At 51.6% G+C, this 12539-nt stretch overlaps 1 protein-coding gene across 4 annotated transcripts in view; it reads left to right on the top strand.

Moving 5' to 3' along the window:
• The window catches only part of RRBP1 (ribosome binding protein 1), a 62058-nt gene extending 51655 nt beyond the window's left edge, over positions 1 to 10403 (top strand). Inside the window, exons 11-25 of one of the 4 annotated variants that reach the window (XM_080930835.1) lie at positions 958 to 1048; positions 1590 to 1682; positions 3098 to 3190; positions 3269 to 3352; positions 3450 to 3539; positions 4028 to 4120; positions 4222 to 4293; positions 4897 to 4992; positions 5809 to 5892; positions 7522 to 7617; positions 8251 to 8334; positions 8653 to 8751; positions 9452 to 9595; positions 9767 to 9828; positions 9944 to 10403. In XM_080930835.1, the coding sequence (XP_080786961.1) occupies positions 958 to 1048; positions 1590 to 1682; positions 3098 to 3190; positions 3269 to 3352; positions 3450 to 3539; positions 4028 to 4120; positions 4222 to 4293; positions 4897 to 4992; positions 5809 to 5892; positions 7522 to 7617; positions 8251 to 8334; positions 8653 to 8751; positions 9452 to 9595; positions 9767 to 9790 (1243 nt within the window). In that variant the 3' untranslated portion in view covers positions 9791 to 9828; positions 9944 to 10403. Of the gene's footprint in view, positions 1 to 957; positions 1049 to 1589; positions 1683 to 3097; positions 3191 to 3268; positions 3353 to 3449; positions 3540 to 4027; positions 4121 to 4221; positions 4294 to 4896; positions 4993 to 5808; positions 5893 to 7009; positions 7501 to 7521; positions 7618 to 8250; positions 8335 to 8652; positions 8752 to 9451; positions 9596 to 9766; positions 9829 to 9943 lie in introns of those variants that run through there. The other 3 variants (XM_080930834.1, XM_080930836.1, XM_080930837.1) reach the window with 3 other exon arrangements.
• Positions 10404 to 12539: the final 2136 nt, after the last annotated feature.

Genomic DNA, 12539 nt, shown 5'->3' with positions numbered 1-12539 from the left:
GCCACAGAGCCAGTTAGTGTCTTCAAGGCTTAGCTGTATTCAAACTGAAAATAGGAACTCTGCTAGACTGAGAGTCCGTTATTAATCGTGGTCAGGATGCCCATGAATTCAGCCCATGCTGACTTAGTAGTTGATTTAGAATTTTGTGAGTTAAAATAGTAAGTTTTCAAAAAGCTTTTGACTATGTCCTCCTAGAAAAAACATGGTGGGGATATGTGTCCCCCTGGAGGACAGTGGTAGTCTGCATCCCTGCACTGGTGACAGCTCCTCTCTGCCAGGCTTCCCCAGCATCTCAGAGTCACAATGTCATCTATCGACCACTTCTAGATTTTGGATTTTGCATAATCTGGGTCTTACTGTGTTCTACATTATAGTGCAGAGGACGTCACAGTAAGGTGACCATTTGAAGCTTGTTCCTAAAAGTCTTGAGTATAGCTTTTATTTCCGAATGGTGTCAGTGAAGTTCATCGGATCTTGCATCTGGAGAGCACTAGAAAGTTCCCGTAGCATGAGATGTTGTCCTCAGCTGATCCTATAAGCCTCAGTCCCAGAACTAAGGGGAAGGAGCATTTAGTCTCAGAAAAGTTAGGAGTTAGTAGAGAGCTACTAAGAGCAGTTGGCGCTCAGAGTTCAGTGGGTAATGTGACAGCACCGCCCTGAGGACCAGGTATGTACCATGGAGAAGGGTCAGCACGCGTGTTCTGTGGTGCCAAGGTAGGACCCAGAGGAGAAGAAAGACAGTCTTAAAAACACTACTTCCGTCTCCCATTTGGGTCCATGCCCTACTCTTGGCACTTAAGGCGAATAGAAGAAGAGTCTAGAGAACTGGACAGGCTTCTCTGAAAGCTTATTCGCAGGCAGATTGGGGTTGGGGGGCGCTCAGTCTGGGTCAGGTGCATAGGCAGTGAAGAATTGAGTTCTTGGAACCCAGACTGAAACCTCATCGTATCTGCCTAGTCTCAAGGAGCTGGAGTCACAGGTGTCATGTCTGGAGAAGGAGACCAGTGAGCTCAAGGAAGCTATGGAGCAACAGAAAGGGAAGAACAATGTGAGTGGAGGACGACTGCACTGGGGAGGGAGGAGGGGGCAGAGAGAGGAGGCTGTGTGCAAGGTCCTCCAGGCTCCACAGCTGGGTGCATGCACTTGTCCTAGCCAGGGCATGCGTGTGGCCTAGTGCCCTCCCACAGGGACTGCAGCTTCCTAAGGAAATCTCCAGGCCAGGGCTGTGCCAGGGGCCAGCTTTCTGTTTTGGAGGCAGGAAACTCTTCCCTCTGAAGAGACAGGCTAGCCTCCTACTTCATCAGACCAGTGTTGCCTAAAAAGGGCAGGCTGTTTTACATTGTGCCTTGACAATTTTTACTTCTGGCCACAGTGCCTGGCTTTGTGTTGAGCACTTCCCTTGTGAAGCTGTGTGCACATAGTCCAAGGAAAGGGTAGTTAGTCCCTGGCAAGTCCTGTGAACTGCCCTGGTCTGGGGTAGGGAGGTTCCATGGGCCCTGCTTTTGCTGACACCAGCTTGAGGCAGCCTGGGACAGACCATGCTATGACTCACCCTGTGTGGGCTGCTTACTTCCTCTGGTTTTCTCTAGGACCTCCGGGAAAAGAACTGGAAGGCCATGGAGGCACTGGCCTTAGCTGAGCGGGCCTGTGAGGAGAAGCTGCGCTCCCTGACCCAGGCCAAGGTCAGCACCTGCCCATCCTGAGTCCTTCGCTCAGGCCAAGGCTGGAATAACAGTGCCTCTCTGGTTTAGTAAGCACTATGGACAGGATAGCCTTGGCCTCAGAGTGTCTCCTGTATCCAACTCAGCATCTTCCAAGCTCCGCTGTCCTCTTCTTTCCTCCTCTTTCCTCCTTCCTTCCTTTTCACCTTTCCTTACGATGGAGAAAAGAACTCAGAGAGGAGCACAGACTCTGAATAAGCCCAGGGTTATGTGGCTTTTATGCAGTTTTTATCCTGGTCTACGTAGAATATTTTTGCCTATTTCTTGGTTCCTCTGAAATTACAATGCCTCTTGGAGAAACAATCTTAGTGCGCATTTGGACAGAAAAGTCCTCTAGTGCCCTGGTTACTTGGGAGCCAGCATGGAGTCTCATTTCTCGCAGTAGTGACCCCTAGAGCCACTGTGTACCCTGCTTATCACACATTCCCATCTCATGGGGCAGGCTCTCCTGCCAGCGTCCTGTGCACGGGAGTGTCTGTCTCCATAGGACCAGCCTTGCAGTGAGCCTTGTGGCTTTCCCGGGAAGCATGAGGTGCCAGAGGAAAACCTGGGAAGGCCTAGCATTGGCCACACTCTACTCTGAAGCCAGAGTCTTGAATCTTAGCCTTTTAGTCCTAGAAATGGCTCATGACCTTCTAGACTGTGTTATGGCAGATTTGGCAGTTGTGGCCTCAGCTGTTACCTGACTGGATTGTGGCTACACAGGTGGGTGTATGTAGGGAGTGAGTGCTGCTCACAAAGTTGGGGTCCTTGCCATCAAACGTCTCAAGCCATGCCAGTGGGTGTGGACCTGTCAGTGTCTGTGTGCCTCAGATTTAGACAAAACTTTCTTTTATGCCAAAGTTCCCTAGAACCACTCAACAGATTCATGTCCTCAGGGAAGGCAGATGTCCTGGGCTTTGCCTCATGGGTCCTTTAATTCTCTGATTCTTTCCTGATGTTGCTTTCTGTGGTGATTTCTGGCTCTCTCTGGAGGGCCAGAGAGGGGTGTCAGGCATGGCACAACTTGGGATGAGTCAAGCTTTGGTTACCTTTACTTTTGGTTTAGTGCTGCCTGGTAGGAATTTGGTCTCTTCCAGGGTAGCTAGAAGTGAGCCTCCCAGCCTCTGTCCCTGTCTTCTGCTGGCCCTGACCCCAGTGTCTGCTGGAGCTGTCCTGTTACCGTCTGTACAGTTTCTACCTGTTAGGACACTACGCACCTGTAGCCTGTGCCACCTGTCCTGGCTGTATACTTGGTCTTTGTACATGTGTGTATATTGTACACGGGGTGCTGAGTGTCTGCACAGACCAAACAGCCTAGCTCCTCTGACCTGTCCCTCCCGGGTGCTGACAATGGGGTAGAGGCTGAGTGCTGCCCTTCTCTCTCCACCTTCCAGGAGGAGTCAGAAAAGCAGCTACATCTGGCTGAGGCCCAGACCAAGGAGGTGCTGCTGGACTTGCTCCCGGAGCTCTCCGTCTCAGCGCACCAGGTAGGAAGGAGGGTGGCTCCCTGGGTCCCCACAATTGTCAGGGAACAACCTGGCCCCACCATGCCTGTTTTCTTTTAGAATTATGCTGAGTGGCTACAGGAAGTCAAAGAGAAGGGCTCTGAGCTGCTGAAGAAAGCACCTGCTTCCCTAGAGCCCTCCTTGGTAAGGGCCAGTGCTGTGCACTGGCTTTCCTGCCTAAGCCCTATGGCCCCTAGGAATTGGAGACCGAGTAGACCCCTGATCACCCCTCTGCCCTTAGGACATAGTCTTGAAGTTGAGGGAAGCTGAGGAGACCCAGAACTCTTTGCAGGCTGAGTGTGACCAGTACCGTACCATCCTGGCAGAAACGGTGAGCAACCGGGGACAACTTTGGTAGTGACTGTGAGTTGGTGTTCCTAGGGCACTGCTAGGAGGGACAGCTTGGGGTCTTTGGGGCAGGAGATAGCATGGCCCCTCTTGGGGTTTCATTTCTTTAGTTGGATGGTATAAAGGATGAAGAAAGCTTGTGGGTCTTCGTTGTTTTTAAGTTGGGAATAAGTGGGTTTAAGGTTTGGGGTTTGGAGAGATGGTTTCAGCAGAGAATGCCTGGGCAGGCAGGTCAGGGGAAGGACAAGGTAGGCCCAGAGTAAATGGGGTTGAGCCCTTTGATTCCAAGAACAGTAGGAGTTCTAGCAGCTTTATTTCAGCTACAGACCTCATTTCCTGCTGTAGCTCTGCTACTTTTCCCTGTGACACTTAGTTTAAAAATCAGCAGGGCACAGTAGGGTAAAGAAGATAGTGGGTGTTCGTGGGGTCAAGCTAAGGAGGGACAGAGCCTCAGTGTCCCCTCCTCTCCAGGAGGGTATGCTCAAAGACCTGCAGAAGAGTGTGGAGGAGGAAGAGCGTGTGTGGAAGGCTAAGGTGGGAGCTGCTGAAGAGGAGCTCCGGAAGGTAGGGCTGGGCGCAACCGGGTAGGGCTGGCCTGCATACTCCCCCACCCCCAAGCTTCTCAGGCCCAGAATCTCACGCTTGATGAATCTTCTCTTCTGTAGTCACGGGTCACAGTGAAACATCTAGAAGACATTGTGGAGAAGCTAAAAGGAGAACTTGAAAGCTCAGATCAGGTATGCCATTCTCTTTCTGAGTGCTCTTCTCTGTTGTGTTCTGACAGCCATGCAAGGATTGCCTGGTCCTGTTCTTTTTCCCTCATGGATCACATGTCAAAGAGGCTGTCCTCTTCTGAGCAAGGCCTTTGTCCTATTTGACCTAAGTGATGGATGAACTTTCGCAGCCTCAGTGGCCTGGGAGCCATGGGCTGTATAGCTCTGGCCAGCAGTGGCTTTGGTTGTAAACTTGAAAATTAAAAATGTTACGAATTGAGGGGCCTTTTGCTCTTCGAGCTACTGCAGCAAACTTTGGCCACTGGAAAGATGCATACACTTTGCCAGTATCCATCTACTGTTCTGTCACTCCTCCTGAAGCCTGAGGACTTGAGAGGACATAGCAGGACTGGAATTTCAGTTCTGTTCAATGGGGGTGGGTGGCGGATGGGGGTGGGCTCTCTTGCCAGGGATGGTTTTCTTACTGGCCTCAGTTTACCTGGTGGCATTTTACCCTTACTTGTTTCAGGACCAGTCACACTTTGCATCTATCATCCCCACTGTATTGTTAGGGCCCCTGCTGACCAGTGAGAGACTGACCAGTGTCCCTTGTCTGTCCCTGCCCAGGTAAGGGAGCACACTTCCCATCTGGAAGCAGAGCTGGAGAGGCACATGGCAGCTGCCAGTGCAGAGTGCCAGAGCTATGCCACGGAGGTAGCCGGGGTGAGTGAACAGCAAACCTAGGTTATTCCCAGGGACTACTGTTTGTACCCTTAAGAGCTGGGTTTTCAGACTTTCACCCAACACCCTTTAGATTGACAACCCTGGGCATCTCAGGGCAGATTTCAGAAAGGCAGCCCCAAGGCAGGGCCGGGACAGAGCCTTCTTTGTAAGAGTGGCTTCTCATGCTCTGGCTGGCCCGTCAGCATGTAGCCTCTGCCTGGCTTGCTCTTGTCGTTTTTAGCTGAGACTGGATTTCAATCAGTCTCTGTCTTCTGGTTTCAGGAGTAGAACTCCCAAGCCTGGTACCTTTAGTCTAGTTTTGATTGCAAACGTTTATAAAGGAAAATGTTTAATTGGGACTGGCTTAGAGTTCAGAGCTTTAGTCCATTGTCATGTGGTGTACAGGCAGACACAGTGCTGTAGAGGTAGCTGAGAGCTCTACATCTTGATCAGCAGGCAACAGGAAAAGAACTGTGAGCTAATAGGCCTGGTTTGAGTTTCTGAGACATCAAACCCCACCCGCTAGTGACACACCTCCTCCAGCAAAGCCACACCTCCTCCAACAAGGCCTCGCCTCTTAATAGTGCCACTCCCTATAGGCCTATTGGGACCATTTTCATTCAAACCATCACAACAGGTATGTCTGAAAGCCTAGGTGTGCCATCCTTCCTAAATCAACTGATAGGAAATTGTACCCGTAGGACATCTGTCCTCATGCTATGTAAATCTCCAGGACCTGGATTCTAAGTTTAGGTATGCATTCATTGGAACTTTTTTCTCTCTTCTTGACCCCTCATCTGGTTGTGTCCCCTGAAGTTGAGGCAGCTTCTGCTAGAGTCTCAGTCTCAGCTGGATGAAGCCAAGTGTGAAGCCCAGAAACAAAGCAATGAGCTCGCCTTGGTAGGTTGAATCGTGTCCTGGGCAGGGGTGTATGATATGGGGTATGCATGTGTGATGTGACTTGATGGTGCTGTTTTGATATCCACGTGGAGTCTCTGCAGCTAGCAGGGCATGCCATGTATTAGTCATGTAGGGCAGGCAGCCTTAGTGACACTACAACAGTTTGCCTATAATTCTTAGCTGGGCTTATAGTTGCCAGGGGCCAGGATGTTCACATCCCATTTCCTGTCTTTGTGCAGACCTGGCCCCTGCTCAAGACCACAGGCTGGGGGACCAAGGGCCATGGGACATGTAGGCCTTAGTAGCCTGTTTGGTCAACTGAGCAGCCCAGGACATAGGACCCCTGACATCACAAGGGGTCCTTCATAGCCTTTTGACATGACTGCGCTTTCTGCATTTTCCCTGCTTCAGTGATGTTCAGGCCTTGCCAGTCTTAGTTATGCAGGATGACCTGCTCCTGGCCCTCTGCCAGGCACTGAGAGCAGATGAACCCGTCTGGACACGTGAGGAGCTGCACTGTGCAGATTGCTCTTGTAGTCCAGTCGGGTTTTCCAGTTAGCAGCTGCTGCGTCTGGTCCCATGTCCAGCTGCTTGGTCTCCTCACAGGTGACCCTCATCCCTGGCTCTGGCAGTAAGCAGCACCTGTGCAGCTGCCGTGTGTTCTGTCTGATCTGCATTGTCATTTTGAAAACCTTGAAGTAGATGTCAGCATTCAAAGTTTGGGAGATTGAACATTTGCTGTCCAGGAGGGCAGCTCTAGTGTTGGGGTACCCGTCTCCACACTTCCTACTAAGCCCAGCTCACTGGATCCAGGTTGTAGGCCATGCCCAGACTACCACACCAGAAATAGATAGGCTAAGCCTCCCAAATTTAAGGCTGCCATTCTCAGCCATTTGCTAGGTTGGGACTGGGTAAGAGCCAACCAAGAACAGCTCAGGCAAGGCGTTCACACAGAATATGCCTGCCATGTGTTCTCGTTGTCTTTGAACTGTGCTCTTTGGTTTCTGTCTGTGGGGCCATTTGGGAAGGCCGACTTGGGGTGGCTTGCTGAATAGAGCTTAAGTGGAGACTGAGGCCACCCAGATCTAAAGAGCTTATACTTGAGTTCTATCCCCAGGCCTTCTGACTGGGACCTTTCCCAAGCAACCTGTGTGACTCTGCTGTCCTTCAGATGGGAGGCCCAGTGGTCTAGTGGACTCCGAAAATTACAAGGCAATAATATGGTCTTACCATCTTGTCTGGGCCCCCAAAAGGCCATGAGCAGGACACTACATCCTTGAAGAATTGGAATGTGACATGTTGTCAGTTGCCTCTGTTCCATGTAGACTCCCTGGCTTTGTGTGGTTGCTCCTGGGGGAGAGGGGTGTTGCCCCACAAGTTCACTTCAAAAAACAAACATGGCTCTCATGAGCCAAGAGGTTTGTTGGCCTCAAGGCTTTTGAGGCCCTGAGTGGAGTATATGGTCCTAGCCTATCCCTCCTGAACAAGGGGACATATCCACCACAGATGGCAGACCTTTACTCCTACATCTCTGAAGAGTCACAGTCTCTGTCTCTCTCCCTCTCTACTCCCCTCCCTGCTCTGGCGAGTGAGTGTGTGTTTGCACAAACCCACCCCTCCCTGTTTCAGGTCAGGCAGCAGTTGAGTGACATGAGGAGCCACGTAGAGGATGGTGACGTGGCTGTCCCTCCAGCTGTCCCTCCAGCCGAGCAGGACCCTGTGAAGGTTAGGGTGATAAGTTGGTCCTCAGATGTGTCCCTAACTTCAGGTGGTGCTCAGGGTGGGCAGCCTCTGTGCTGACTAAATCGAGTGCAGGTACTTCCCGTCCCTACCACCCTGCTTGATCTGGATGAGAGTACCCACAGAAGGATGTGTAGTTAAGAGAGGTGGCCAGGGCCTTTGGCCCTTACTACACAAGGCAGGGACTCCTGGACAGGCCTGTGGTTTGGGTTTGGGTCTGTAGCCACAAAGGGGATTTGTCTTTAGCTGTGGCCCTTTACTAGGGCATTGCTATCTGTCTGTCTTCTAGAGTTCTGACCAAAGAACCAGCTGCCAAGAGAGTTGGCAAGAGGCAGGGACTTACTTGTCCTGCCTCTGGTTTGGGGTCTTTCCTGCCCTGTGAGTCCTGTGAAAGGCTCCTGAGAGTGTAGTGTTTCCCCAGTACCTCCTTTCAAATTCTTGACTTCTCTCCTGAGTCTGAGGCATTGTCTCCCCAGAAATGAGAGTGCTAAGAATGACTTAGTGCAGGAAAAGGCCCAGGGAGTCCTAGAAGCAGCTTGAAGGGGGAGCCTGCAGTTTGTCTGCCCCAGAGGGGCCTCTGCCAGCCTCTCCAGTCACATTTGTGGTATCTCTGTACAGCTGAAAACGCAGCTGGAGCGGACAGAAGCCGCCCTGGAGGATGAGCACTCACGGCGGCAGAAGCTCACCATGGAGTTTGAGGAGGTTAGGTTCTGCCTGGTGGCCCCAGTCCCTACAAGCTTTTGGGCTGCCTTGTGAGCTTGGGTATCGTCTTTGTCCTTCCCAACTTTCCCACCAAGCACCTAGGCTAAGAAGGCTGTGGGGCACCCGGTGTGTGGGCACTGGTGCTGACTCTACCCCAGGAGCCGTGTAGGTTTCTGTATATTTGGGGATCCTGAAGGCCCGTGGATCATCACCAAGCTTCTGCCCATGTAGATGAACATGAGTTATTGTTCTCTGAGGCTGGGGGTGGCAGGTTTGACTGCTAGGCCTCTCACCCAGATGTGTCCCCTCTCTGACAAGGCTCAAAGTACAGCGTGTCGGTTACAAGAAGAGCTGGAGAAGCTCCGTGCTGCTGGCCCCCTGGAGTCTTCAGGAATAGAAGAGGTTACACAGCTGAAGGTAGAGGATGGTACTTGGGTACAGTTTGGACTTGAAGGTCTTCAAGGCTTTGGTCACTGTCTTAGTCACTAGTCTGTCACTGTGAAGAGACACCATGACCAAAGCAACTCTGAGGACTTGCTGAGGGGTTCTGAGGCTTATTCCTCATCAGTGTATGCGTGTGCTGGAGGCAGTAGCGGAGACCTACAGTCTGAGCCCCAGGTCAGAAAAGTGGACTTTGCATGGGGTCTGGGTGTTCGATCATATCCTACTCCCAGAGACACACCTATTCCAATAAGCCATGCCTTCTAATTTCTCTGATAGCGATACTCTGATGACTAAGTATTCAAATATATGAACCTATAGAGGCCTTTTGTATTCAATCCATCAGTCATTCTTGTTCTGGGAGAGGGGCCAATCCAGAGTGAACAGCTCAGGCACTGGCTTCCCTTGCCACACCTAGTGGAAGGCACTTGACCAGAACTAAGTCCAGTCTCAGTCACAAGTTAGTGTCATCATTTAAATGTAAGCCCAATAAAGCTCAAGCCATGGTTGAGGTACACGTGTAGTGGCCTTCACAGTGGGCAGAATTGTCAGCGAGGGAGTCCTCCCAGCCAGCACCGCCTACGTAACAGATAGCTTCCTGTATTGGTGAGAGTCATCAGAGCTAGCTCTTCCTCCTGGCATGTCCTGTGACTACCTTCAACTCTCTGGCCTGCAGGAGAGACTAGAAAAAGAGAAGAGGTTAACAAGTGACCTAGGGCGCGCTGCCACCAAGCTTAAGGAGCTGTTGAAGACAACCCAGGAGCAACTGACAAAAGAGAAGACCACAGTGAAGAAGTTGCAAGAACAGCTGGGAAAAGCAGTGAGTGCTCAGTGCAGGCCGAACACAGGCTACACTGGTTTGCTCCGTGCTGTTGGGGCCCAGGGAAGCAGGACACTGGGAATAGAGAGGTACAGGGGGAGCTGACATCTGCTCTGCTGGATTATCCTCACCCTTTGCCACACTCAGTACCTTAGATTCCTCTCATTGTAGGGTCACCCCAGTTCCTATGCATGAACCCCAAGCCCCTGGAGTCAACTCTGGGCCTCCGACAGGTTTGCTTTCTCTGAAGTGCTTGTGAAGTGTCTTTAAGGGAGGATTTATGGGTCCTGTTGGTGGTAGGGTAACTTTACTCCTGGCCTGCTCTTTTCATGTCTACTTTGTTTGCAGGAGGATGGTAGCAGCTCGAAGGAGGGAACCTCTGTCTGAGTCTCCTCGGCAAACTGTTCAATTTACCAAAATGCCTTACACATTCCTTACAAATAAACCAACCAACACAGAGTTATCCAGGCCCAACTTCCAGTGAAGCCATTGGAGACAAGTCTCAGAACCACAGAAATAAATCTTCAGAAGCCCAGTCTGTGAAAGAACCTTTGTCACATTTGATAAACACTATTCCCGGGAGCAGCCCTGGACCCCTGCGAACAGACGCCAAAGCCCTCATCAACGCTGACAGACCAGGGTGTGCTGGAGTCCAGGACGCTCGGGTTATGTCAGTCAGTGCAATTGTCTGTTTCTCTCAGTGGGGCCGGGTTGGGAAGCAGCAGGCCAGGTGGTGAGTTCTCAGAGGCTGCTGAGCAGAACTGACATGTGACTGACTGCCTGGATGCCAATGCCATTAAAACCAACGTGTTGCCCGGCACTGGGGTCTTGTCTGATCTTCTGCTGGACCCCTCCCACCTAACTACAGCCTGAGGAAAGCCAAGAGCTGTTCCTCCAGACAGTTGAGCTTTTCTGAAGGCTGGAACCCTGCATGGATCACTTGGAATCCCCTACTTCCTGCCTACCCCACCCCTCCAGTCACTTCCTAAGTTCCAGGGTTCCCCAGGCAGGGCAGGGACCTAGATACATAACTGTGCCTTGGGGTTGTCCTCAGAAGCCACTCTTTAGATTTCCTGTGACCTCAGACCTGCAAGGCCTTGGTGGTCCAGTAACCTGATGTAGGGGGCTCTTGTGCAAGTGATACGTGGACTTGCATAGAGGGAACATGGAGTTCATGTAAAAAGTAGTCACAGTAGGGTGTGAAGCACCAGGAGCAGAAAGTGGCCCCTAGCAGCTCCTGGTTCCTGTGCCAGGCTTCATCTTCTCCCAGGCAGTACTTCCCACACCCCTAACCTGTTATCCTTGAAATCCTAAGACATCTGACAGGCTGAACTTGGCTAAGGACAGCTGACCCATGGTGCTGCTAAGTCCTATGGGGTAAGGGTGACTGGAGGGGGAGATTCCCATACTGCTCTGCATCACAGAACAGCCCGAGTGGCCAGTGGCACTTCTGCTGGCTGCCACGGGAATCTTAGAAAACATCAGTATGCTTGTGTCCTGTCTCCTCACACCACAGAACATACACCAAGGTTTTAACACTGAGACCACATGGCCAAGCACTCTGTCCCCAGCTCAAGAAGCATGATCCAAGACATATGGCTCTGCTGTGTACTAATGAACGAGATGCTGGAGGGGTGCCCTGGGAGATGGTGTAAGAGGTCACGTGGCTGGGCAGAGCATGGCAGGAGGAGACGGTTTTAAAGCAAGGAACACAGCCTTCAAAGAGGCCGAGGGGAGAGGGTCCTCTGAGACTTGGGAGTCTGAAAAGAACAGAAGACATGGCGTGGGCTCTGCTCTGTGCCTCCCTCACAGGAGCGGTTCGTTCTTGGCCTTCCTCCTGCCGTGACGGTGGCGCAGTCCATCTGTGGTGCTCCGATTCGGTAGTTATGAGTCCTAACACGAACATGTCTTCAGATGGTCTTGGGCACAGGAGTGGGGAGAGGGTGCTAACAGCATCCATGCCTAGGAGGATGTCCTCTGATGGGACAGCAGCAGGGAGGGCACTACACTCCCTTTGAGAGAAAAGAGGAGACCGAGTAAAGGTGGCAAGAAACTGAGGTTCCCTTCCCTTTGGAATCTGTTTCAAGATGCAGTGTCTTCTACCCGTCCCTACTCTCTGTAGGGCGCCCTATGCACCCTACTGCAGCATCTTTGGCTCAAGTCCTCACAACCCACCCAGCAGCGGGAGCCTGAGTTTGCCAGGTAGTAACCACAGTAGTGTAGGGATCAAGGTTGCCTCTATCCACAGGACTATAATAGTGGAAAAACAGCTCACACGGAGCAGCAGCCTTGTGCGGAGTATGAAAGGTTAGCACGTGCTGCTATTCTAACCACCTTGTTCAACATGGTAGACACCACAGGGGCCTTGCTCTCCAGGACTGCCCTACTTCCTCTAGTACCAGAGTTTCTAATATTCTAGATGGCCACACCACCAACAGAGCTGGAAGCTCTACTGTGTAGCCCACTGCTATGATCAGCATGTTCCTCTGGTCCTCTCTCAAAACCCTCACTGAAAGCCTGGCCCACGGCTTGTAGGCAGCCTCATGGGGCTTACCTGGACAGGAACAACAGACAACCTACCAAAGTAGGCAAGGGGCAAAGACAGCCTCCAAAAATGCCTTCCCACTGAGTAAGCTCTCTTCAGGTTTGGGTCTAATGAGTTCCAAGGCTAAAAAGGGATAGTCTTCCCACCCCTTGGATATCTTATCACTGCACTAAACCAAACCTAACCTTTAAATTCTGAGGATAAAAGCAGAAACAAACTTACCACAGAAGCAGGAAAAGCAGAGCCAGAACCATAACATTGGAGCTTGTTACCAGTCAAGCTGCCTAGTTAGGACTGGTTTGCCTCTGTGCCGCCCACTGAAGGACTGGGCAGCAGCGGTCCCTAGTCAACTGAACAGCCCCACTCATGTAACTCAAGCCTCCTTCCCAGGAACCCTGG

Source organism: Micromys minutus (assembly GCF_963924665.1).
Source record: "Micromys minutus genome assembly, chromosome: 17".
NCBI classification, from domain to species: domain Eukaryota; kingdom Metazoa; phylum Chordata; class Mammalia; order Rodentia; family Muridae; genus Micromys; species Micromys minutus.
The sequence above is the reverse complement of the archived record's forward strand: the minus strand, read 5'-3'. Positions and strand labels throughout refer to the sequence as shown.